This window comes from Sparassis crispa (genome assembly GCF_003851025.1).
Source record: "Sparassis crispa DNA, contig_000013F, whole genome shotgun sequence".
In the NCBI taxonomy this organism is placed as follows: domain Eukaryota; kingdom Fungi; phylum Basidiomycota; class Agaricomycetes; order Polyporales; family Sparassidaceae; genus Sparassis; species Sparassis crispa.
The window spans coordinates 63167-90174 of NW_020939760.1; the positions used below are offsets into that span (position 1 = coordinate 63167).

Below are 27008 nucleotides of genomic sequence, written 5' to 3' on the forward strand. Positions count from 1 at the left end.
GGTTTGAAATTTTGAGTAGGTAGAAAATTTCATACATGTATGAAGAACTCACAAACCAAGTATTGAAAGGATTGAAGAGAATTTGAGGGAGATATCATCAGAATATGGGTGTATAAGTGGGTGATTTGAGACCAAAAATAGAAGTCTAATTTACATCCTTAGAAAGAACACAAGCTTCCACAACATTAATGGCGATTCAACTGTGCTCAATGAGACAAAATGTCTACATTGGAAGCTATGGAACATTTTGGTAGCAAAATCTAATTAATTTTATAGATTTGGCCTCAGCTATGCCTGCAACAAAAGTGTATAAACCAGTGGTGGTGTTTAACTCAGCAGGTGATAACTGTAAACCCATATGTTTTAGTCCCCAACTACAAGGGCTTGTGTCTTGCAAGATTTCCTCACTATTCCCAGTACCAATTTACTGTTAAGCCTTGAGTCTGGTCTGTCATCTGTGGAGTGATATTGCTAATATCTACTTGCAGACTATCAGAGGCTTTAGTGCCCATTGCCAATGTAGGCTACTAGAACTGCAGACTGCTTGTTGATATTTAAATGATGGATCTTCCTATAAGTAAAATAATATTAGTGTGAGAGATAACTTTTGCAATATTCAAACAGAAGGGGAAATACATGCTTGTGCACCTTTCAGTGGAACTGCATTCTTTAAATGAAGGGGAAACTGTCAATCCAGACCTTAAAAACCCTAGTAATTTGGCCAAGCTTGATCTGAAATATGAAGAAAGACCTAAGGAATTTCTTCAAGAGGCAATAATGAAACATTGAAATAACTATATGATGGAGTCAGTGAGTTTAGTGACCTGTATTATGTTTATAAGCTTAATTAGTTTATTATACAGTGAAGAAATATGATGCTATTCAGTTTCAGCTATCAAATGATGGGATGATATAGCACATACTTTTGGTAGCAGGTCTTCTAATATATAATACAGACAACATTAACGAGAATGTGATACATCTCATTGAGGCTATTAGTTATTATAAGATGGTTGACTCCATCCACATCAAATGTTTGAACCAAGAACTTCACAGTAAGCCAGCAGCTGACTTCATTATATATAAACTGTCTGATGTGATTTATGCACAGTTCTTCATGATAATATGCATATGCAAGCTTTAAGCAGCAGTGACTTTGTAAATATGGCCTCTGGGCGACTGAATCATATCATTGCAGCCTGGAAACATGTGACAGCTAAGCTAAACCACATGTACAATCTTATCATACATGTTGCCTCCACCTCATTAGACCTTTATCACTGCCTCACCCACTGACTACCATATGTAGTCTACTCTTTCAGTGAGCCTGTACTGCTGTCTTTGTGTGCTATGTCATCCTCTGTGCACTTAACAATAGAGGGTGCTGGTCAATAATACTCACATATGCTAAAGATATATAATAGCTGGAGAAAGATACCAGGCAATTAGGCACATCATATGAATAATTGAAGATAATGTCCTATGTTAAGAAGATTCTGCATGAGCTGACCTAGGATGCTATCTTCACATTTTGCTCCACACTTTTCACAATTCTGGATATAAACCTGTATATGCATGCAGAAGGTGAGTTATAGGATTAGCCTGTTTTAAAGTCCAACTCATCATATTATTTCTGTTAATCTGAGCAGAGTCCAAACTCCAGAATCCCAGTTTTGATAAAGTAAAGTATCCTGATTATGTGAATATTGCCAATAATATTACTTTTAGAGGTGGTTCATACACCTTCTGAGCAAGTAAAATATAAAGCTCTCATTGAGCAGGATTAGACTGAGGCAATGTCTCAGCCAGTGATGAAGAAAAATAAGCTCTCAGTGCTAACATCCAGCATGCTTGGAGTGAACTTGCAATGGCCTCACAGTATGTCTATTGATGTTATTAACTGTGTGTTTCAGCTAATCATTATCATTATTGATCATTCTAGCATATCAAGCTCATGTTAGAAGACAACCATTATAAAGAAAGTATCCTCAAGAGTGAATATGATGTGCATTTTTCTGCCTACCATAAAGTAAGCATCTTTATTATAAATAACATGTTCTGTATTAAAGTTAAAAAATACACAATGTGTGCAAAGACTTTGAAGTGTGCAAAGTCCTTCAAGAAGATATGGAATATGTTTGAGAAGGTCTCTTATGAATTGACAAGAACATACCTACATGAGGTACTATGTGTCAGTATTGATCCTTCTAGATGCTCACCTTATCTACTACCACAGATAGTCATATTTTTATCTATGCCTTGTTTATAAACATACAAATGCATACAAGCTCACAGCTGATCATTGGACAAGCAATTGTCAGTGTAAGATAAGCATGTCTAACATCTGATGCTTAAAAAGACATGAAATCAGCATGGTGCTGTAGGACCTATCCAGAAGTCTCATAAAGGTACTTCTGTAGATGAACATATGCTTCAACTCATGACTGTGAATGATGATGAGGACAATTCCAAGCTCCCAGCACCATACCCTGTTTTGACCTATGTGGTCCCAAATACTATATTATTATGATCACTCTGGCAGTCACACATAACACAGGCCTCATTCTCACTAGTATTTGGCCAGTATCACATTGTCACTAAGCTCTCCACTGCCTGATAGGGCATGTCACACCAGTTTTTGAGCCTCTCACACCCATTTTTTGCCACCTGCAGTGCTGTCAGGTCAATGTGTCACACATCTCTGAGCTGCCTGCCATGTCACTAGACTGAAACTTTTGATCACATGTCACACCTAACACCAGACTGGTTGTAATGATATAGTCTATCTGAGCCTCAGCCAGACCCTCTTATAGTGAAGGCACTCAAGATCAGGATACTTTGAACTATACCCCCACCCTTACCCTCTAATATCCTTATCCTTCACCAGAGGTAAGGGTATGAGTAAGAGTACTAAACTCTGAGAGTATACCCCTTAATATCTTTCTTATTTAAGGAAATAACATTGTAAACATTAAGTATAAGGCTTGTAACAGTCTTCTTTTCCCTTTGGAGCTTCTGTAAACATAGTTTAAGACTGTATCTAGGCTGTACTTAGGCTTTATTCATCATACAGTTACTGCTTACATTCTATATGCTATATGCAGTGATACCCTTCAGGGGTACAAGTGTTTGAAAGTTCATACCCCTACTCTTACCCTCTAATACCCTTACCTCTGACTCTTGAGAGTTATCCCTACCCCTGCTCTGCACTATGATAAATCCATCACAGCAAGTTTGTAGTGCAATATTGCAAGCAGAAGAAAATGCTGATACTTCCACATGGAGACCGGTGAAGCGAGCTCTTTATATAGGTCAGACTGACGCCTCGATTTGCTGAGGCACAGTGAAAAGCGCCTGCTGGCTAGGGCGTTGCCCAAGTGCCCACCTGTCAGCTGACCATAGCTAGCATGACTCGTACTACACACACACATGCTACATGGCCAATCAAGAGTGAGTCATATGCTACACGATGCGGCATGGTGATACAGTCGGGTGGGATCAGCCTTAGTAGGAACAGGCGGCAACGCCTGCACTGGCCAATCACCTTTCACCGATCGCTTACCGCAAACAATATTTACTAGGAGTATACTCTTAGTTGGCGTGGATCGTGACCACAACACCACTTTTACCACTGTTAGCGCTTGTGACTTCAGGCCGTTTCTACGGTTACACCATGGTTGCCTCATGATACGGGCTCATAGACACAAGTCAGATATGGCAAAGGTAATTAAATTATCAAGCTGAAGAAAGAAACTAATTAAATGCGTATTGCGCAGAGAAAACATTCGCGCGTCTTCAGCCCTAAACCACTAAGCCACAACACCCATGCACCGTCGCAGCACTCACCACACTATTCTCCCTGCCAGTCCTCATGCTCTACAACAGCTACGTAAATTGGGAGGCGTCTCCATAGTAGACGCCTCAACTTCCAGAGTCATGCTCTTGGAGCGAACTCCAAATATATGCGTTTACACTCGATTTAGCAGTCTTGTGCTCGATTGTCAATCTCTTTAAGTACTACTTGCCCGTATTATGCTAAATTATAGAGCCCGAATGACTAAGTTGGTTAAGGGTAGTAAATCCCTAGATTAATAAAATTCTTAATTTTACGGCCACATGCCCTATACCACGTTGTGGAGCTGAGACGTGAGCCTAGTGCAGTCAGTAACTTGTCGAAATAATCTATCAATTCGGTTCTATTGTGGGGTGTTGCGTCGAGATGGGTTAGTCTTATCAGTGGTGGGGGTTCAGGCGGGGCCAGGCAGCATCAGCAGTATCTATGGACCGATCGGGGATGGGTGCAGGTGCGCGATGCGCGCAGAGTGCTGGTGGGGAGAAGTCGCAGGATTCGCCCCTGCGACTTCTCGGGGGTGCGCGTACGTATTGATTCGGGGCTGCAATGATCAATATAAGAGTCAGATGGTTATCGCAAGGTAGAGGAACTAATCATAAGCAAGCAAGCAAGCATGGTATTCGCATCATAGTTACATGATGGGTGGATGATTGGTGGTGCTGCTGGCCGGCTCGACGAGGTGCTTCAGCATGCCTCCCGCAGGTGCTCCCCTTAGTCATACTCAGACTGCCGACACTATGAGATGCAAGCAGCGTTAAGTGATACTGCAGGGGTTAGAAAACCACAGCTTTAAAATGAGTAGCTACCGGCCCCTAGCAAATCTGATGATAACAACCGTTCAAATAATGACTCCTAACCGAAAACCAGCATAGCAAGAGCAACTGTCAAGTAGCTTGAATCGAACCAATAGTGCTGTTGCTCCAATTTTGCATACATGCCTTGATTGAGCCAGTCGAGAAGCGCTCCTGTAGAGCCCAAATCTGCCAACCCGGCGTGGCGCCTGTGTGTGGAGAGGCAGGTGACGAGATTCCATGGCTGTGGCCTAGCCACACAGAGATGTTGGCCTTGTATGTCTATAGACAGCAATGTGACGATAAAAAACCAATTCTTGCAGTGGTATGTCCTCCGTCAACATGGTCCAAGTATGATGCTCAGAATTAGAGAAGTCTTCCCAGAGCACCTGCCAGAGCTGGTCCTTAGCATTATTTTACCTAAGACCTGAGCCGCTAGGGGTTAAGTGAGTCGTTTTTAGCATTGCAGCTGCTTTTCAGGCATGGTCTCTATAAAGGCACTGCGCGCGCTAGTAATTGCATTACTTTGCAAAGCATATGACATATTTCACAGTTTGAACAGTAAAGGGTGCTAAGAAAATTGATTCAATCTAAATAACGAACAAATATATGAAAAACTCCCGTCTCAACTTGCAATCTGGTACCCGAGATAACATGTTCGGATGGTTTCGTAGTTGTGAGTAAGTTTAGGAGCGGTAGTGCTGATTGTAGCGTGTGTCATGATGTCTTGTCGCCCAAGTCCTTAGTCGTCGATAGCGCCATTGAGAGCATCGGCAAAGGTGATGCCGGCCTTCTTTGTGTCAATCACATCCGGAACAACGTCCCCAGCAAGCACCTCGGGGCTGACATTCTCGATCTTATCATCCAAAGCAGTGACAGTCTCAAGAGACTTTCCCTCAAAAGATGTCACCTGAATGATCGTGGACCCGACAGTATCACCATCTTGATGAAGGCCAAGCCTCTTAATCGTGCTGATAGCAGCTGCCGTAGCATCCTCAGTGTTCTCCCATCCCTCGGGCTTAGAGTAGAAGAAGATCACAGGGATATTGTCTGTTGTTGCCTGTACGCCAAATGTGGCAAGGAGATTGGCAAAGTGGGTTGGTGGGAGGATAGCAGCATCCACAATGGTCTTTTTCTGAGCTGTCTCGATGTGCTCATTGAACTCCTCAAGCGACTCAAAAGTGGCACTGAAACCAAGGCTGGGGATAACAAAATCGATATTGCTGTCGATCTTGAGTGCGTCAACAACGTGGCTGCAGGTGACCTTGGCGGTCTCAGGGCTGGAATCGGCCAAGGCAAAGATGATTTGGTAAGACATGTTGAGTAGTGGTTGATGTGGAAATTGTGTCGTGGATAAAGCAATGCAGTAAGAGACAGAAGCTGGTGGTATTGAAGAAGATGATCAAGTGCGATGGTATCGTTTCAACTGGGTGGGAAAGTGCAGCTTTTTATACACCACTTCAATCATCAGGCCTGGACTTAGATACCCCTTGGATGCACTGCCCCAATTTTGGGAGGCGTGAATAGTATCCATGTAGCGTCATCAGAAGGCTGTCTAGTGAGGCAGCTGCCGAGGCCCAGTAAGCTGCGGATGAAGATGAGGCCTCCAGCGGCGCTTTGCAACCACACAGCCGCTTGGAGGATGCGCTTGGCGATGAGTCACACTACAGCTGCCCGCGCACAATCTACTGAGCTAAACTAGTTTGGTAGCGCCGAAGCTTTCCTAGTTGTGGAACAGAAGAAACTTTAGTTCCTATTGGCTGATTTACGGCAATCCTCTCAGCCGCGATGCTCGTCCATTGCAGCCACGTCGCTAAGCCATGCGATCGCCAACTGCTACTAGCGCACGAACAAGTTATTTTTAGCCTTTCATCAGCCATTAAGCGTTCTAGGTGTACCTCTCACCCTTCTATAAGCTGACGTAGCTAAGCAAGGCGTACTGCAGGTCCGGGGCTCTATTGAACTATCAATTAAAGTAACAAATATGGCTCAGTAGTGGTTATTTTGGAGTAATTGTGAGAAGTTGCACCTTGCTCCAAGCTCTGCCACTGCTTGGAGGCTGACCACAATTAATAAACCTACGCACTGCCTTGCCTTCCTACAGGGCTACTCCATAAGTCTACTTTGGCTACATGAGGGCCTTCATTTATTGAGACGTTATTTTTAGATTTTGTTTGAACTGAACGGACTAAGTGCTGTGCAAGTGATAGACTACGGCCGCAGCATATTCTTTTCGTTCCATGTCTACTTCACGGATTCTAATCAGGACAAATGAGCGGCTGAGGCAAAAGGTTGTACTGATGTAGACGCTTTTGTTCTTGAACAGGAAATATTTGTGCCTCGCTACTGCTGATCAAGTGGCCACAAATTTGTTTGAATTAGTTGGGGCCATGGCGAAATCCCATCTAAAGCTCTAAGCTGTCATATTGCAATCCTACAGCAGGCAATCTTCTATCAATGATAAAAAATTGTCAGAGAATTCTATTTAGTCTATAGTATGCAAGAAACTTTTGAGATGTCCATATATACAAGAGTCTCAACTTGCCGTTTTAAGCGACAGCATCTGATACCACTTAATACACAATGTCGCTAACTTAGACCGTACACTGCTTTCCACCGCGTTGATTCCAGCCTAGAGCTTCATTTTTGCTATGCATCCACTCGGCACGCGGTGTAAGCTCACCTACTAGCGTCGGTACGGAAAATTTGCTTGCCCAGATTTTCACCACATCGCCTGGGAACAATTTGATCCCTCGGCGATTGTCAATTTTGAACCAGGCGGTACCACGGCTACTCTCGTGGACCCCAATGGTCGACTGAGTTGCCTCATCCAATACCAGTGGACTACAGCTCAAGGAGTGTGGACACTTTGGCGCAAAGATGATATTTGAAGCAGTGGGGGGCATCAAGGGGCCACCTACTGATGCCGAGTAGGCGGTAGATCCTGTTGGGGTCGCAAATATCACGCCATCTGCTAAGAGATCCTCCATTCCATCCATCGTCAACCGGAAATGTGGCATGTCATCTTGCTGGTCACGCTCGATGAGGGCCTCGAAATTCCCCCTTTTGGCCTTCGGCAACTGTTCGGTTCCAGTTGTCAGCGCGAATAATAGTGCAGGTCAAGCGCATATGGTCGAGCACCTCTCAGTCTTGATCGCCCATAGCCCATTTGAGAACTGTTGCCATGTCCCCAAAATCGAAGTTTGCCATGTAGTTGAGGGAGCCTAGCCGAAAGGTCAGAATCGGCGGCACCTCCCCAGAAAACAGTTGTGCGGCTGCAAGAAGCGAGCCATCACCCCCGAGCACAACCACCAGGTCGATTGGGTGCGGCCAGTCCACGTGTATCGAGCTATCGCTTTTGATGGATGGGATGTGGACTTGATCAGGGACCCAGCCGTGATGATCGCCAAATGACTCGCATTGCAAGAGCCCTTCGGGAATGTATACTGTCGTATCGGTTGGCGCACTGGTACTGTAGAGCCAACTGAGAACCTTTTTGGCATTGGCAACATTTGTGCTATCCTTGAGATTGACTAAGACTAGGACGTGGCGGGCACAGCCCCTGATCATCCGCGTTCGAGGTTGGCGCGACCAAGGTCGGGGGCTGCAAGCTATGGCGCTCGCATCAACCAGTATCTCATTATGCGTGTGCGATGGCTCTAGACGCTCCGCGGGGGTACTGAGGTCACTGGCGTAATTGGCGCCGTCCATACTGAAACAAGATCGAAAAGAAGCTGTAGTGAAAAGGATTGAAGATAATGAATATGCTCAATGCAGAGATTACAGTAGAAAATAAACAACGATGAATTATTTGTCGAGAGTGCACAAGTAGATTGGTGCCTAATGGGTGTGTGCTCTGTGTATGCGAGATGGTCAAGCTCCAAGATGCGTGATGGGTTGCGGATGTGGCGTTTGACAGTTAAACACAAGCCTTCCATAGATAATTAAGGAAGTAGAAATACTCAAACCACCAACTACAGAGTTCGATGCTGCAGGCGCTGCCCACGCGGAAATATATACTTGCGCGCGCATCTACACATATGGCTGTGTAACTAGCGTCTACCGCCGGGTCCACCGGCGTGGACACTCGATACATCAGCTAGCGAGTGGTGGCAGCAATCCTCCCAGTTCTCAAGGGCCTCGGTCGCAATCCACTACGTAGTCTGCCTTACCAACCACCATATGTGCTGATCTCTAGATCATCCGGCTTTGATAGTGGGGCGGGGCAGTGCGTGGCAACTTTATACTGACAATGTCGAACATGCACTGTGCAGCTTGACTACTGTCAAGCACGGAATATCGTCACGCTCATGTTTGCCGCAGAGATTCTCGTCTTCAATATAGCGTGGAAATGGTCCCCCTCACACCGGGGCCACTTCGATGTCACTTTCAGATATCGCAAAGCGGCGTGCTGGTCACCGGTGAAGTGATAGGAAACTTCATCTCTCTGAACCCGTCTGGGCATAATTGCTTCGTTAACAAGACGCAATTTGGGCACGCCAAGCCTCACATCGCCACATGGAAGGATTCATAGTTTTTGGATCGTCTTGCTCCACGTATCGCGCGCGGTCATGGCAGAGTGCGCTATACGATTATATGCAGCTTCCCTGGCATTTTGCCACTCTAGGCTGTGCGGGCCGCGAGGCATCTGGTTGGATAAAGCACCAGCCCCCGCCAACAGACACTGCATAGCCACTGCTGTGCCGCAAAGTGAGATCCCGGACTCGACCGCGAGGCATCTGGTTGGATAAAGCACCAGCCCCCGCCAACAGACACTGCATAGCCACTGCTGTGCCGCAAAGTGAGATCCCGGACTCGACCGCGGGGAAGCCAACGCGGCTATGCACAGCCATATTATTCAGCCAGCCGGGATGGTCGATCTGTTCACTCTACAATATTTATCTCTCGACATGGCCTTGTGGCTTGGCGCAAGAAGCTGGCCTCGATCCTGCAGAGCATGCCTAGTGGGGGCTGGACAGAAAGTAGAGGTCACCACCATGAGGCTGCCAGCAGAGGGCTTCGGTGCCCGCCCAATGGCCGATCGTAAACATGGTTCATAATCCTGCTAGGCATGTGTAGTCTTTGTTGAAGTAATGGCGACTCAGGCCCATCATGTCAAAGTGATGAAGCACGAGGGATATCCACTCGCACTCCTCATGCTCAGACGCGACTTTTTTTTTCGTGGCCGCCTCGCGGACATGAAGGAAGATTGAATTGGCTACGTCCGGGGCTTCATGATGAGCAGCACTGTTAATAAGCATATAATAACTCAAACGAGGTGCATGGGGGACTCTTGGTAGCCAGCACTATTGAAACAACATGGTGGACAATGCTGCTTTTAGCTCACGTCAGACCATACGTCGGGACGCCATCGCCCTCCACCGCATTTTTGTGTGCTAGAAAGACTGTAGGTGCTCCGGTAAGGCGATCACTAGCTCTGGCTCGTGCATTCCATAAGCCCACATACAACCTGTTGCCACCTAAGCATTACAGTACCTCGACATAGGCAGTTCCTTCGCATTCGTCGCTTATCAAAAGCACGCTGATAAACGGGAGCACTCGCAACTCTACTTGCTGTTACGATTCTGAAGACAGTCTAGTTGCATTCACTAAAGGAGTACTCTGAAACCAGAGCTGAATGAGCGTGGGAGATCTTTGCCGAATTCTCCGCTGCGAGCTTGGCGTATGTGGCTCTTTCGTTGTTCGCGTTAAACAGGAACCATTACGCTGCGTGATGCGAGCTGAAGCACTCGTCGCCAATATGGTATCTGGTAAGCTACGGCGCTTTCTCAATAAGTCTGCTCAGTAGGCATGATCGATCCCAAACATTGTAGTGTACATTCCAAACGTGCGTCAATTACTTGAACTGACTAGCTAGCTGGCTAGTTAGTGTTCGATAATATTATACTGGTGAAAATTTTGCAACTCATCAGCCAGCAACATCAGCACTATCATCGGTACAATGTCATCTGAGCTCTATATGGTGCGAAACCACCGCAGGATATTCCTCTCGCTCGCCGCAGTTATTCTTGTGATTGTTGTGATCGCTTTCGTCATTATTATCTACGTATCTAAACTAAAGCAAAAGTAGCTGCGATGAGAAGCGCGGCTCTTGAATCTCTTCACCTGAGAGAAAAAAATTTTCTTTGGCAAAGGACGTGTTCATCTTCATTCTCGAGCAAGTCCACACCCTTAGACGTACCATATATCGGTCAGATTAAGCGAAGCTTGCAGTACCAGTCAAAAGATAGGCAGTGCAATGGCTCCTTTCCTCCACCAAATGCACACATCCGCGGATCTATTGTGCACCATGGATGGGCAGGATCGTCATCGGTCTCAGAGAAAAAGTGTCATTCGAAGATGCCGGAATGGAAGAGACTATGGTCTGGGACTGAGCCACACCGACTTGCTTTGGCGGAAGCAAAACAGACCGATTTGCCCGCTCACTTGGCAGAAGCACGACAGGGGCGGCGCAGCTGGCTAGAGCCAGAGCACCATTTGCACCTTCACCGAGCACGCAGCGATCTAAAGCAACACGTATGAGACAAAGGACAGAAATTGAGCCCGCCAGCTATGGCCGTTTCACCGACAGATACAGTCATGGTCCACACTACACCAACCGATATTGCTCGCCACGGTTTGGCTACTGTTGGCCAAATTGGAATCAAGATCACGCATTCGACACTGGACCTGCATCAGGCCCACCTTCACTCGACAACGATCAGCGCCTCTAGTGCCTCCAAGCTCACAATCAATATTGGAAGCAATTCATCATTTTTGTGGATCGAACCCACTAGGACGGAAGGTTTCCATTGATAACTACAATAACCATGGTTTCCCACGATGCGAGTTATAGAGACTGCCTCATTTATCTCCCTGGGTCCAGCAATCGGACCATTTTGGGTTTCACTGTCTGCTTGGAGTAATTTGAGGGACTGCTGAAAGCGACGGGTATACCGGGTTATGCGAGGGATATGAATGTGCATCAGTTCAAGAACAGATGGCCGGCATTAAATTACAGAGGAGTAAATCGGGGAAACAATTGTTCAGTCGGCGTGATCAATGCTAGACAGCAATATTCATTCAGCTTCGTCACATGTGGCTTGTTTCACGACATGTGTTGTCTTCCTGAGTGAGCTTATTTCATTGAGAGTCTGATAGTGGCGTATGGAGCGATTTAGGGCTCGTTTGGCGCATGACATGAGACGGAGTCCGTGGCTTCGTTCCACGAGACTCTGGTTGACTAAACTTTTAGAACCGTTGACAGAAACTTTTGAGCTGCATAGCCTCTCACTGTCTTCATCGCGCTGGCCAGTTGCAAATAAAAGCCGTTGAGTTGATCGTGGCTCATTCCATTGATATCGGATGCTTGTCATTAGAGTATTCTTGCATGAATGCGGAATGGTACTCTCCAATCGAGTACATTGCGAGGTGCGAACCTTCGTGCCTCCACACAATCCATGCAGGGTGCTATACAGTGCAGTACCTTAAAGGTATGGGCATACACCGAAGGACTAGTGAGATACTTTCTGATGGGAACCCCCCAGCAAGAGGCCTTGAGAAGCACGGACTCGCCTCACAGAAGCGGCATCCAGCAGATTCTACTTTGGCAGGGGTGTCGTATGCTACCAATCACTTTTCGCTTGCACTAGCCTATTACATCCATGGTCATCTCCTTCACATGGCTGCGCCATAGTAAGACTGTCTTTTCTGTATGGAACTTGCCGCGATCAGATTTCACGTGGGGTACATAAAGCTGCTATTCCCGGATAGCTGGCTGGCTGGCTGGTTGAATTTTTCGATAACATTAAGTGCCGAAAATGCTAGTAAGGATATAGGCTCTAGGCGACTGGCCGGCTCGACTATGTGTCAGTTCTGCAGGCTTTCAACCACGGTAATGCTGAGTAGTATGAATTAAGCCTATAGCAACAATATATGTAGATTTTACTATTCAAGCATCAACACTGAGCAGACGTAGGCCTAGGGAAGAAGACATCGTAAGAATGATATCACCCGTCAGTCCTACTATCGCGCACAAAGTTAAAGCGAGTCCAAAGAGTAGATCATGGTAATAGGTTGCAATACCCTAAGCCAAAGCATAGAACCCGAAACACGAGACTCAAGAGCTATACATGTCCTCAAGACCACAATATCGTAGAGCCTATGGCGAAGGTGCACTCGGCATGTAGAAGTATTGAGATTTTTAACCCAAGCACATTTAGAACAAAGGTAAACGCGCGATCTAGGTTTTTAAACGTAGCTGCTGAAGGTACCTTGGCAATACCGAGAGAGCTGGTTCCATAGCTCAAGATACGCTTAGTAATTGTACAACAGAATAGTGGCTAGCCAACATAGTGTCCTTCTCCTGCTGATGCTTCTGGAGTCCTCTATGGCCCACGGTTTCGTCTTTTTGGTACGTCTGCGTATCCTACAGGGTGTTCAGGGTGATAACACTATAACCGTTTAAGGTTTATATACTATTCTGCCACGTCGCCGAGTCTTCATGATATTTCGATGACTACCCTTTTAGTATAATGGCAGAGCATACCATATCACAGGGCGGTTTGATTAGATTTGAACTAAAGTCTTGGCAAAAGCAACCCACATTTCATGCCTTTTCAGGTTCTTCTAAGGTCAGACCAAACTATTGCGGATTAGAGGGGCAGTATTTCACTTGGCATAGCTTGTGGTGTCTCTGCTTTGGTAGTATTCTCATGGACACGGAAAGAACAAGATTGCAGTGGCGATATACTTCAAGAAAACTTCGGAAAGCTCTTCATTGGTGCTCACAAACACCAACTTCATTGACGTGTTTCACCGAGGTCTGATCCTCCTCAGAATACGAACTACGAGATCCTACCTACAATTATTCAACGTTTGCCCACACTACATTATCTTAATATAATTAAGATCTGAATCGATTAGTTAATCAGGTAGTCTAATAACTGATATGTGCGCTCTGCCATTACACTGAAAGGGTAGTCACCGAAACATCATGACTCGGCAATGTGGCAGGATAGTATATAAACCTTAAAAAGGTCTAGTGCTATCACCCTGTAACACTAACAAGGTAACTGATCGTTTAATATTATCGAAAAACCGCCCAGCCAGCCAGCCAGCCAGCCGGTCTAAATATTTATCTCTACAAAGGTATACAGTGTACCTACGGCTGAGCTTGCACAGTGCTGCATTGGTCGCTACTACGCTAATATACAGGCAAACCGAGAATTTTATGTGTAGAGCACAATAACTAGAGTCAATAATGGCTTGTAGCCGGCTAGTTCAGCGGCTACAATGGACTCAGACCACCAAATTTCGTATCGTTTGTGCTTTAGATATTTTATATAAATGGTCATCATTACATGCATCCACAAAAAGTTCGTACAGGATTATACGTCCCTGTTCAGGATTTGCCTTAGCCGCAGACATCCGTGCGATATGTACTAGCTGGAATTGAATAAACTCCAGCAATGTAAGTCACCGCATACCAACCCCTGTCGTCTAATGAACTGTAAGGGGCTGGTATAGTATTGTCGGGTTTGCGTCGAGATAGGTTAATCCTATCAGTAATAGGAGCCCTAATAGGGCCAGACGACATCAGCAGAACCTATTGTGGGGTGTTGCGTCGAGATGGGTTAGTCCTATCAGCGGTGGGGTTCAGGCGAGGCCAGGCGGCGTCGGCAGTACCTATAGACCGATCGGGGATGGGTTTAGGCGCACGATGCACGCAGAATACTGATAGGGAGAAGTCGCAGGGTTCGCCCCTGCGACTTCTCGGGGGCGCGCGCACGTGTTGACTCGGGGCTGCAATGATCAATATGAGGGTCAGGTGGCCATCGCAAGGCCGAAGGACTAATCATAAATAAGCAAGCATGGTATTCGCATGGTAGTTACATGATGGGTCGATGGTGTCGCCGGCCGCCGACTCGGCGAGGTGCTTCAGCATGCCTCCTGCGGGTGCTCCCATTAGTCACGCTCAGACTACCGACACTATAAACCGATTATAGGACTGAATAGGATTTTAATAAATGCAAAATATCAATAAGGAAAAGTCGTAGGACTCGCCCCTACGACTTCTTAAAAACGCTTATACGCGCCGATTCAGTATTATAGTGAGTAGAGAAGGACTTTAATAGCTATTAAGAAGTAGTATCTAATTATAAAAAAAATAAGTATAGCATTCTCGTAAAGTAGTTATATAGGGTGGTTGATGATGTTGATCAATTTAGTAAGACTCCTCTGTTATACCCTCTATAGGTGTCTATTATCGGATATTATAATAAGATGGGTTAGTTCTATTAGTGGAAGGGGATTTAGGTAAGGTTAGGTAGTATCAGTAAAACTTATAGACTAATCGGGGACGTATAGGGGTGAATAATACGTACCGGAAGCTGATAGGGAGAAGTCGCAGGGGCGAATCCTGCGACTTCTCTAGAGCGCGCGTATACGTCGATTCTGAATTATAACAATTAATATAAAGATTAGGTAGTCATCGTAAAGTGGGAAGCCAGTCATGAGTAAGTAAGTATAGTATTTGTATAGTAATTACATGGTGGTGGATGGTAGTGATGCCGACTGACTCGGTGAGGTGCTCCCTATATGCCTCCTGCGGGCACTCCCATTAGTCATACTAAAACTGCCGACACCATTAGTAATCATTAAACTGCCGACAGTAAGATTTTGTAGTTTGTTAGATGATAAGGACTGGTACACGGTAACTTACGTTAATAGCAAGTACGATAAAGGAGGCCAGCCATTGGGAGGCTTCTTCAAGGATTCACAAGCTAGTCCCGCCATGAAATAATTAAGACAGACTCTTCTAAGCCTATGTCGACCTATAATTAGCTTAATATTATCGGAATTTGGCCAGCCAGCCAGCCAGCCATCTTACGTGCAGGTGCAATCGGCACCACCCAGGCTTCTGCCTGGATGTCTGACGGTCAGACCCGAAATTAACATGCGCCATGGCGCTTTCGCTCTTGCCAATGTGATCACCTCTCATTGCGCAGCACTAGTGGACCGCTTACAACATCCTTCGGGCCTGATTGAGTCAGACGCCACCACGAGTCTTTCTTATGCACGGTCTGATAGTAGACACGGCGCAGGTGAGCACTGCCTCCAACTGAGCCGTGCGGTGTCGCAGGAAAAAAAAATTTTCGCCGCAAACCAAGGGATAAACAGGCGAAGCCTCGCAGTATAAAGAGTGCGGATGTTTCGCGCAGTCGAAAGTTAAACTCCACCCAAAAACTGTCTTCTCTGCAACCCCAAACCAGCAAAGACGCCCTCATCTCATCAAACCGTCAGATTGGACTACCTACCCACCATAGCTAAGATGGCTCAGAATATCGTATCAGAACTCTGCGAATACCTTTCCAGAGGTGCGTGCGTTGTAAAGCATCTACATAATCCGTCAGTCGAGACTAATTCTGCTTAGATGCCGCCGAGGATGGCTGCGAGATCTTTGAGCAAGTGGACACCGTTGTCGTGTCTGATGATATCCAAATGAATCAACAAATCTACTGCAAAGACAGCAAAGGCATTATGACACAGATGGGTTTCATTAGGTCTCTCGGTCCCGGCTCTCAACGTCCCCACCGACGTCTTAAACACCTATTCTTTCAAGATGATATGAATTGGAGTACGGAGGACGAAGATGCTTACTGCGTGTCTCGCTTTAAGCCACCATGGCATAGAACAACAGATTTCAACGGAATCAGCGACCTGTCTTTTTCAAGGGAAAGACCAACTATCGACAAAATCATTGGTGACATCTTGGAGCCCTACTGGCAGAGCTGTTGCTGCAATCCCGCCAGGACGAAGCCTGTCAACATCATCATCCTTACCAACAATGCTGCAAAAGATCCAACTCCTCTTAAGAGGGTCATCTTCAACAGCATTAGCGATATTTGGCTCTACAAGACGAAACCCTACCAGGTTAGCCTTTACTTTTTCCAAGTAGGCAACCCAGACAGTTTGAAGGACCAGGATGACCAGACTATGGCATTTCTGAAGGACCTAGATGATAACCTCAGAGACGACATCCTAGCTTGGCCGTTAAGGCCGAAGATGGAAATTGAGAGGCTCGATGAAGAGTATACGGGACTGATGAACGCCATCAGTGAGACTTCCAAGGAGAAGGGCCTCGGCATGTTTGACATTGCCAACAGTACCACGCTAGAGAACCTGGAGAGTGGCACTCTGACTGCACAGGGTATCACAAAGGTGGTCATCGAAGGACTGCGAAAGTTGATGGACTAGACGACTGAAGGACTGCGCTCTTGAGTTGGATAAACAGTGCATAGTGGCTTTTCATTTTCTCTTGCTTTCTCCCTGGTTCAGTTGGTCTCGGACAAGGCATACGATGGTCAGAAGGTTTTCAATCGCAATATGATGGAATACGTTAGTGCAGATGCTTCTCGTACAGAGAGAGCTAGATAAAAACGCCCAATCTCCACTCCCAGTTCGTTAGTTGCCTGATCTCGTGAACAAAACATCTATTGTAGCTGTTGAATAGGCAGGCTAGATCTCCCATATATAACCCAGAAACAGAAATGTAACCTTAAAAATCTGCACAGATGTTAAAATATGGCTGACTGGACTTGGCAGTGGGTTGTCGCTCCCACCGCTTAGCCACGCTGTAAAGGCTTATACTACACGCTCGCATGTATCACGGAAGTAGATTCTTCGCCGATCAAGTCACTAATGTATGGGCCTAACAGCCGGCAGTAATTCCGTTGGTCAATGTTAGTTGGTTAATATTATCGAAAAACCAGCCAGCTAGCCAGCTGGAGTGAGTACCTATCCCGGCGTTTTGATGTTGTGTGTGGCTTTGATGTATCGAGCGAAGGGCTAGGGAGTCTTTAACGGCAGCTGCTAGCATATGGGGCATGCACAGGTCGAGATCGAGCACACGCTCCAGGTGATTCAGTGACATTTCGTGCTACACTGCATGAGGGTGGTGCAGGGACTTCAGAGGAGATGCCACCGGCGGCCGCACTTCCAAAAATAACAGCCGAGAGAGGCCGGGCCCTGGAAGCAGCGTGTCGCGGGCAAGGCTGGGGTATCATCGTTGGAGCTGGCAGTGATGCTGAAAGTGAGCTTCCTGCTTCGCGAAGCCAATAATGTTATCAGAAAAAGTACCAGCCAGCCAGCCAGCCAGCCCCTGTGTCGTGAAAATTTTTTCGGGAGCAATCATGTGCGACCCCTAGTGCATATTCCGTGAACATGCCTAGCCCGGAGGCGCGGATTGAATGAGGCACAGGCTCGCTAATCAGCTACAGCGTACCTGCCAGTCATAGCAGTGCTAATAGTCACACCCTCCTATCTCAGACGTGGCTGACCAGTTTATCTCGTGGAATGGGCATGGTAGACGATGGAGCAGCAAACAAGGCGTGTCCGGGGCCGAGTTTGCTAATCTCAGTGCGAGAGAGGAGCGCTGCACCATTGGGTGGCACTTATCTGGAATGCGTGTGCTCGCCCTGGCAGCGCTGAGCCCGCAAGCACGCAAAGATGCAATATTCAGAGGTACGTATATTCGAGATTTCTATGAAAGCCAAAAGGACTGCGCTAAGGAACACCACTATTTTCCGATCTCTACCACCATCTACTACCGCCACCTACGAACACCGATTCACTGCCACCATACAAGCTGGCCCGGGGGAGACGTCTTCATGGATTGAAGCAACTTAAGCCTCACGTCCTGTTTCTGCTCGTCGCTTAAAGAAGGATATCCTGAGCTTGGCCCGGCCTCGCCATTCTCGGACATCAGAGCTAACATTTCATCCGCATCCACGATGATGTACATCTTTGACGCTGTTGATTGAAGATCTGTGCCCTTTGCCGTAGCCTCTGCCGCCACGGCCATGACCACCTCATGCACCCAATAGCCCCCATCTTCGCGAGACTCCTGTTTATGGTGCCGGAAATAGTCCCGGAGTTGGGGAGATTTGGTGAACAAGTCGTTCAGCTCGTCGTCCGTGAGCTCGAGCCATGAATTCTTGGCACTACCCATTACCAACACTTGATGAGGAAGGTGCTCTTCTTCAACATCGTTGCGAAGGTCCATGGCCACCTGCTCTTTGGTTTCCGCATCAATCATGTTGTATTGCATAAATAATTGAGCAGTGCGGAGCGTTTCAACATGAGGGAGTGCCTCGGTTAAAGGGGCCCCGGCTAGAGCGATGACGCAGCTGTGGTTCTTCCCTAGGTGACTGTCGAGCATTTTAATATCTGATAGCATATCGTCTAGACCATCGATGTAAACTTCGTCAAACATTCGCTGGATATACTGCTGACAGAGTTTGCGTATCTGGCCCCGGAGTACGTCTCCGGTAGTAGGGGCGTCAATAAATCTCTTGTATTCCGCGAGCTCATCATCGTTAAGTCTCCAGATAAAGTTGTAGGTTCTGTATGCATGGCGTTCGTCGAGTAATACGTCTCCAATAGACTCCTTGTTCATATAGAACATACAATCTTGATAGTCGTGGGTGGCCTCGTTGAGAATGGAGGTGAGAGTCACCGCGGTAGCCTGCATAGCAAGGATGGTATCCTCTCTGACCTCTGAGTCGTCGCATCCCTTGTCACGCTCGAAAAATGGCTTCAGTTCATCGGGAATGGTGTCAATCCAGGATGGCGTCTCCTTCAACGGCGTGCGCGCCTTATCACGGCCCACAATATGCTCAACCGTAGCATGTTTGCTGCCATATGGCCGAACGCTGAAGTCCACAGGGCTGGTATTCAGGATGCAATGGATCCCCGTCTGCTTCGGGTGTAGGAAGAAGGCTCGGACAGGCATAGCTACGCTGGCCGGGTTGCGGGCATCGACAACAGCGAGAGCCAATGGGCCTTGGGTAGACATTTTAGCAGCCATAGTAATGACAATATAGGAAGAATGACAGGCATTAGAAACTGGTATCGATATTTGTGAGTTGGAGAGTCAAGTAGTGAAGTTACTATTCAGCGGGCAGCGTTAGGTATAAGTACTTTTTCGCTTCCGACTAATGTTATTTTACCCCGGCTACAGAAATAGTAAAGCTCGACTTGCCAAGAGACCCGATATGGGGCGGGATAACTCCTGCCTAGGCCTTAGATTGGGATATTTGGATACTATTTTCCATTATGGACTAGCTTGGCGGCGGCAGATACGGTAGATCTACTGGCAGAAACCTCCCATAGCTTCCAAATTTGAAACCATTACGATGCAAGCAAATGATGTTGACTCGTACCTTCCATCGGCCGATCGCCAGCCTAATATCATCGGAAAAAATACCCGCCAGCCAGCTAATGCAGGCCCCGCGCAGCATGGATAGTGGTCTACCTCGCAAAAGCCGTGAAAACATTTCGGCGTACAATGCCGCAAGACCCGTGGTACACATTTCATAGATGCGCCCTGTCCGTAGGTGCGGATTAAGGGATACACACGCCGCCAATACTTCGTAGCGTAGTTGCGGGGCCTCAATCTCACATCAACACCAATCATACACTGGTGCCTGATACGTGGCTTGCCTATGCGTAATATACTCGCATGATAGGGCATAGCTGATGACCTAGTAGCGGACCAGACATGCTTGAGAGCGAACCAGTAAATCTCGGAGCTAGAGGGACGAGCCCTGGACCACAGGCTTATATGTCTGAAATATGCGTATTTGCAGTGATGGCAATGCACCACGACTGCAAAGAAGCAAAAATGAAGAAATTCAAGACGCGTATATTGATGCTTTTCATAAAAACAACAAGGACTATGCAAAGAGTCACTCCTATTACCCGTTATCTACCGCAATGGCACACCCCCTTTCTTAAGAGAGAGTTTCATTGCTTGAAGCAATGCAGGCCTCATTTCCTGCGTACAATTTTCACTTAAAGGACAGTATGCCGTAATAACCCCGGCCTCATACGCCACGAACTTGATTACTTCATCTTGATCTTGATCTTCGATCTCGTACATCACCGGCATCATTTTTTACTCGTGAAGTAGGGATGCGTGATTCGTGGACCCAATCGAACATTTCCATAGATGCATCAAGCGAGTCGGTGAGGTGGCACATGCCCGGCTGCACAGTGGTATGCTTGTTCAATATACCGCCTTGCGCAAATATTCCAGTAATACTAAAGGCCTTGACACAATACATAGCTTCGGCCAAAGCGGCTTTAGCTAGAATGAAGAGGCCAGGGCGGTCGATCCCCCGGTCTCCACCAAATTCGTTAATGTCAGATAAGATTTTCTCTAGGCTCTCGAGATCAAGTTCGCGAAGCTTCCGCTCGATGTATTGTATACAGAGCCTGCAGATCTGAACCCGAAGTACGTGTCCGGGAGTAGGAGCCTCGATAAAAGACTTATAGTACTCATTCTCCTCGTCGTTAAATCCCCAGGTGAAGTAGCAAGCTCTAAACGAATGGTCTAGGACGACATCAGCACGTTCGACATACTCTGGATTCCAGTAGAAATGGCACCCGTTCTCGTCGCCCATAGTCTCTGTAAGAATAGATTTGATGGTAATTACCGCAACATGCAAGGCAAATACGGGCGTCCTCTCTGATATTGGGGTTCTCACACCCCTCATGGTCCAGCATTTTCTTCAGCTCACCAGAGACAGTGCGACTTAAGGACGGAAGTGGCACTATATACGGGCATCACCCGTCAGCCTCACTCCAGTCATATATACCGTTGTCGGGTCGAACACTGAATTCTACTGCATCGGTATGTAGGATGCAGCTGATCCCCGATTGGTTTGGGTGAAGGTCAAAACTTCTGAGAAGCATGGCCACGTTTGTCGGCTTGCACAGATCGATGCAGCAGAGAACGTGTGATTGGAATACTCATGGTTATTATGATATAGAAGGATAAGAAGTAGAGACTGATGCCAATTTTTACTGGTGGAAGTGCTGAGTGATGAAGTTGTCAAGCACTGGCAAGCGCTCGTATAAGTACTTTTTGCCCGCCCTAATGATATCAGGAAACGGCCCAGCCAGCCAGCCAGCCAGTCAAGCATTCATACCAAAGTGCGGCTGAGCCACTAGTAGAGCACGGTACGTAGATTCAGTCCAGCACTAAATGAAACTCCGCTCTGCACTAAGCCGCTCCGAAATCAGTTGGGCAATTTCACGAGGGTGCATTGAGTATCAGGTATGAACGCTGGTGCCTTGCTAGTCCCCAGCTCAGCCTACCTCGCCCATTATCACACTTTTGGTGTGTATCTCCATTAGCCACGCTGCATCCTTTTTGCACCAGGTCCACACTACCTTGAGAGCTCTATTAGGTCCTAGGTAGTATCTCAACGACGATGATTCAGGTACGTCAGTAAGCTGACTGTATCAAACAGCTCTCATATATCAGTAAGCGCATATGGAGACTCGGAAACCATGCATGCGTCACGGATGATGCACCAAAAACCATACATGAGGTATGAAACACCCTGTCAACTCGGACATGGTTGAATAGTGCCCTCAGTGAACTTTTACGGGCCCAGCTGGGTATGCGGCTGTATGCTGAGATCAGCAACCGCTCTATTGATATTAAATGGCATTGATAGCCCTATAATTAGACAGCTGAAAATTTTCTTGCTAATTATGCAGAGACAAGGGGGGATGCTGTCTCAGCCAAAGACTCTATTATTAGTTAGGCTGCCACTTGGAGTAGCTCCGCGTCCTGCAATAATCATCTACCAAAGTTATTAACGGCCCTGAGATAGACCCATCCCCCTCTCCTTTGCTCGAAACCTGACCTTTGCCGAGCATATAAGAGGTGGGTCCGCAGTCTTCCTGGCCTGCTTCTTTCGAAAGCCAGACTCAGAGTTCATAAGAGATTTCCTCGCGTACCACAAGCCACCAGCTTTTTACGGTCAAACCAAATAGATACAATTCAGCATGGACCCCGAGGCAAAATTCCAGGAGTTATTTCTCCACGAAATGAACGCCCAGAGATCCGCATTACTTGAGAACTGTCATAGCGAACACCGAGCTTCGGAGATCCCGCCTCTACTGGGAGTCGCCACCGATATACTTGAAGGTAAACTCGAACCTCTACAGCAGTGGGAAACCATGTATTCCCAGAGTCGTGGGCAGACGCAGGGAGCTAAAAGGTAGCTACAAACCGCCCGAAAAAGCAGCATATCCCTTCCAGCGCTAATCTGAGCCACAGACCCAAGCCCTTGGTGCTCTATGGCCCTCCAGGTACTGGCAAGGAAACGTGGATATGGTCCCAGGGGGGCAAACAACTCTGGGATCTCAAATCGGTTCGCGTGGAAGGTAGGCATCCTTGCCTTACTATAATAGGGGATACCGACCTCATCGTCATCGAAGAGCCAGCTAGCAGCGAACAGGCCATCAGTCTCTATATAAGCTGGTATTGTGCGCAGCTAGGATATAACCGTCGGAGCGAGCCTGGGAGCGAGCTTGTGAAAACTCAGCAGTGGCAGTCTCCTATCATCATTCTGATGAGTTCCGACCCCCGGGGATGGTGGGGAGAGAAAAAAAACCTTCTTGAACACCTCTTCGATTTTTTCCATGTACCTACAAAGTTTTGTCACTACGACAGCATGCTGGAGGTGCAACAGAGGGAGTTGAAGTGAAAGGGGTGTTTTTTAAGCTAGGTTTAGTAGATATTGAAGCGAAATATAGAATTATCGAATGGAATACGACACAACTGTAAGATTTAAATCAATTTCAAATAGACTAGTGGAGGTGTATAAAGCCTATCTAGAGCCTAGGCTCTCAAAGAGGGTAAAAGTCGTCGGTAGAGTGTACGTTTTTTGTGTAGCTGCTGCTAGTTCTCACTCCGACACGCCAGTCATCCTTGTATTCCGCTGACGGGATGATGTTAGTGCGGATGTTCATTAATGTTATCAGGAAACGGCCCAGCCAGCCGGCCAGCCAGCCAAGTATTCCATATAGTGCCAGCGGCTTAGCCGCTGGCACTGTATGATCCATTGAGAAAGAATAGCACTGGATAAAAACTCGCTCTGCACTTAGGTGCTCTGAAATTGGTCGAGTAGTTTCACAAGAGATACATCAGACACAAGGTATGAGTGGGAGAGCTTTGTTTATCCCTAGCTCAGCCTATCTCGTTTACGATCGCGCCTTTGGTGCTAGTTTCGCCAGGCCTGGGCGGCTTTGAGATATCTAATAGATTATACATGGGTCTCAACATCGGTGTGCCGGGCGCATCAGCAAGTTTACTGCATCAAGCAAGCCTCGTGCATCGGTGAGCACATATGGAGGTCTGGAAAGCGTGTTCACACGCCACTAATGATCTGCCTGAGACCGTGTGTCAGATGCTCAGCGCCGAGTGGACTGGGGCGTCGTTGAAGAGCGTCGATGGTGAAGTTGTGCAAGTACAGCTGGGCCTGTAGCTGGATGCTAGAATAAACAGCTGCTCTATTTATAATACATGGCACCCACCGCCATAGGATTGAGCCACTGAGAATCTTTCTCGCCGTTTGTGCAGCAATAGGCAGCGATGCGGTGTCACCCCCGAGGCTCTATGCTGATTCGGTTTCTGCTTGGGGCATCTCTACGAGGGGCGCCTGTACGAGCTACAAGCGTTCCTAACACACCACCCCGCTAGCTTAAAATGTGGGCAATTTCGAATATATAAAGAGGTCTCCCAATCCTCTTGGCCTGCTGCACTCGAGAAACAGAGTCAAAGTTCTAAGGCGAATTTGCCGCGTACAGCTACCAGACTTTTTACAATCAAAACCAATAGACACGGTTCATCATGGACATGCTACGCAAAATCTGCGACCATCCCAACCTCAACACGAATTCCAAACTCGCAAACTTGATGGCCCTAGGCATTTGCCGACGAGTTACCGCCAAACTTCTACCCGGCAGGCTCTACTTGTGGGAACTGAAGGAACTCCTGCTTGAGAGAGGGATCATTGTCGATGAGCCCAAAGCTCTGCGATGGTGGCGGACCAAGAACATCGAGAAACGCAAGATAGGCCACAGTCATTTGTAATTACAACTCCGCTGAAGAAATAACACATCCTTTCCTGCACTAATCTGAGCTGCAGAGGCAAATCTTTGGTTCTCATAGGCCCTCCGGATACTGGCGCAGAGATGTGGGTACAATCACTCGGGGGTAAAAATATCTACGAGATGAAATGTTTTCGCAGAGAAGAGCTGGGGGATCACGGATGCTACGAGAAGATGGCAGAAGATGCCAAGTATTTTGTCTTCGAGGAGCCAGCCAGCACTGATCATCTCGTCTACATCAATATGCGCTGGTTATGCGTGCAGTTTGATTATGCAGCTGAGACCAATTCTGAGTATTGTGGTCTAGAGAAATGCCCTGCTATCTTTCTGACGAGTTATGACCCCCGAGACGGCAATAAAGACCGACGAGACATACTTGACCACATGTTCGATTTTATCCGCATACCGGAGAAAATTTATAGGTATGACGACAAGCTGGCCGCGCAACAGGAAAAAGAGCAGGAGCAGAAGAAAGAGCGAGAGCAGAAGAAAAAACAGGAGAGTCATGAAGACTAGAAGAATAGGACCATCTGATTATTAGATGTGGTACCCTATGAGCATTGCTGATTAGCGCTGCCCAGAGTCTACCGGGAAATAACAACCAGAATGAATAGAGATTGAAACGAAGTACAGAACCATTGAATAGAATGCATAGTTGTAACTGTTGCACCAAGCCCAACTGGGTTCGTAGAGGTGCATGAGGCCTAGAGTTGAAGCTCTCCAAGAGGACAAAAATCATGGATAGAATGCGTGTATTTCACGAGCTGCTGCCTGTTTCCCGCTCCGATATGCCGGTCATCCCCACATTCAGTCAGTGGTGGACGTTAGTGCGTATTCCAGCTAATGTTATCGGGAAACAGTCCAGCCAGCCAGCCAGCCAGTCAGCCAGCCAAGTATCTGTAACAGAGTGTGACTAAGTTGCTGGTACAGTACGGCTAGCGGATACAGTCCGGCACCGAATAAAACCCCGTTCTGTGCTAAGGTACTCCGAATTCGACCAGGTGATTTCACGAGGGTATATTAAGCACTAAGTATAAATGCGGGTGTCTTGTCCTAAGCTCAGTCTACATTATTTACGATAGCGCCTTTGGTGCGCATCTCCATTGGCCACGCTACATCCTTTTTGTATTAGGCTCTGGCTGCCTTGAGTGCTCCCTTGGATTTTCGGTGGTGTCATAGCATCGGTGTGTTGGCAAGCTGACTGCATCAGTGAGCACAGATGGAGGTCTAGAACACGTACATGTGCTGCGGGTGGTGCATCAGAGACCATACATCAGCTACCAAATGCCCTGTCGGCACGGGTATCGGTAAATAGCCCCCTCAGTGAAGTCTTACGAGCACGGCTGGAATCAGCAGCCACTTTATGAATAGCACATTGTGTCCATCGTTGTTTGGTTGAGCCACTGAAAAATTTTCTTGTAGTCTGCATAGGACGGGCTGTCATGCTATCTCAGCCCCGAGACTCCATGATTGCGCTACTGCTATGCGTGCTGTGAGAGTCCGCTACCCAAGCTACTAACAGTCCTGAGATACGCCGCCCTAGCCCACAGCGCAACCTATGTCGAGTGTATGAGGAGAAAGAACCGCAATTCTCCCGACCTACTGCTTTTAAAAGCAACATTCGAAATCCCTAGGAGGGCTTCTCCTTGTTCAGTCGCCGGCTTTTGCAATCAAAGCACATGGATACGATCTACCATGGACCCACTCTTCCAATACTGTGTGCGAGTGGCTGCGGAAGCTCAAAGACAACTATCCGTAATAAATGCAGACAATGTTCACAAGTGGGAACCGGTGGAGGCTCAGCTTATAAAAGGGGCCGCGATTGAGGAGCCTGAAGCCCTGCGACAGTGGCGAACTGAGAATTTCCGGAATTATAAGAAGAAGCAGAGAGCTGAAAGGTATTTACGAACCCGCTGAGGGATCGGCACATCCATTCCGGTGCTAATTTGAGCCACAGGCCCAGATCTTTAGTTCTTTACGGTCCTTCTACCAACTTTTCCAAAGGAGGGTGGGCCTGTACACTGGGGGGTAAGCACATCTACGAGCTTAAACACCATTGGCAAGGAAGTCTGGGACAGCCTACTTCTTGCGAAAGAATGATGAGCGATGCCAACCTCATCATCATCGAAGAGCCGACTGGCAGTGAACAGCTCCTCAACCTCTATTTCTGCTGGTTATACGCGCAGACAGTGTATGATACGATGAACCCCAGGACTGCGGATACTATGTCACATCATCGTCCCAGTATTTTCCTGATGACTTTTGATCCTCGAGACGATTGTGAAGCCAGCAGAGGCTTGCTCGACTACCTCTTCGATTTTGTCTACCTATCTACGGAGATTTATGGATACGACGGCAAGCTGGCCGTGCAGCAAAGGGCACAGGAGAGTTAG

The 27008-nt window shown here is 47.2% G+C and overlaps 7 protein-coding genes across 7 annotated transcripts; 3 read left to right on the top strand and 4 right to left on the bottom strand.

Moving 5' to 3' along the window:
* Positions 1-5386: 5386 nt before the first annotated feature.
* Positions 5387-5962, bottom strand: SCP_1400280 (hypothetical protein; the record flags this gene model as incomplete). Its single annotated transcript, XM_027763735.1, has 1 exon — positions 5387-5962. The coding sequence occupies one exon, from the start codon at positions 5960-5962 to the stop codon at positions 5387-5389; it is 576 nt and encodes a 191-aa protein (XP_027619536.1).
* Positions 5963-7788: 1826 nt separating this feature from the next.
* On the bottom strand, positions 7789-8355 carry SCP_1400290 (hypothetical protein; the record flags this gene model as incomplete). The annotated part of the gene is made up of 1 exon (XM_027763736.1): positions 7789-8355. One exon carries the CDS (start codon positions 8353-8355, stop codon positions 7789-7791), a length of 567 nt encoding a protein of 188 aa, XP_027619537.1.
* Positions 8356-15976: 7621 nt separating this feature from the next.
* On the top strand, positions 15977-16902 carry SCP_1400300 (hypothetical protein; the record flags this gene model as incomplete). Its single annotated transcript, XM_027763737.1, has 2 exons — positions 15977-16022; positions 16079-16902. 2 exons carry the CDS (start codon positions 15977-15979, stop codon positions 16900-16902), a joined length of 870 nt encoding a protein of 289 aa, XP_027619538.1.
* A 1372-nt stretch (positions 16903-18274) lies between these two features.
* SCP_1400310 (hypothetical protein) lies at positions 18275-19513 on the bottom strand (the record flags this gene model as incomplete). The annotated part of the gene is made up of 1 exon (XM_027763738.1): positions 18275-19513. The coding sequence occupies one exon, from the start codon at positions 19511-19513 to the stop codon at positions 18275-18277; it is 1239 nt and encodes a 412-aa protein (XP_027619539.1).
* A 1042-nt stretch (positions 19514-20555) lies between these two features.
* Positions 20556-21110, bottom strand: SCP_1400320 (hypothetical protein; the record flags this gene model as incomplete). The annotated part of the gene is made up of 1 exon (XM_027763739.1): positions 20556-21110. One exon carries the CDS (start codon positions 21108-21110, stop codon positions 20556-20558), a length of 555 nt encoding a protein of 184 aa, XP_027619540.1.
* Positions 21111-24355: 3245 nt separating this feature from the next.
* Positions 24356-25131, top strand: SCP_1400330 (hypothetical protein; the record flags this gene model as incomplete). Its single annotated transcript, XM_027763740.1, has 2 exons — positions 24356-24594; positions 24654-25131. The coding sequence occupies 2 exons, from the start codon at positions 24356-24358 to the stop codon at positions 25129-25131; spliced, it is 717 nt and encodes a 238-aa protein (XP_027619541.1).
* Positions 25132-26711: 1580 nt separating this feature from the next.
* On the top strand, positions 26712-27008 carry SCP_1400340 (hypothetical protein; the record flags this gene model as incomplete). The annotated part of the gene is made up of 1 exon (XM_027763741.1): positions 26712-27008. One exon carries the CDS (start codon positions 26712-26714, stop codon positions 27006-27008), a length of 297 nt encoding a protein of 98 aa, XP_027619542.1.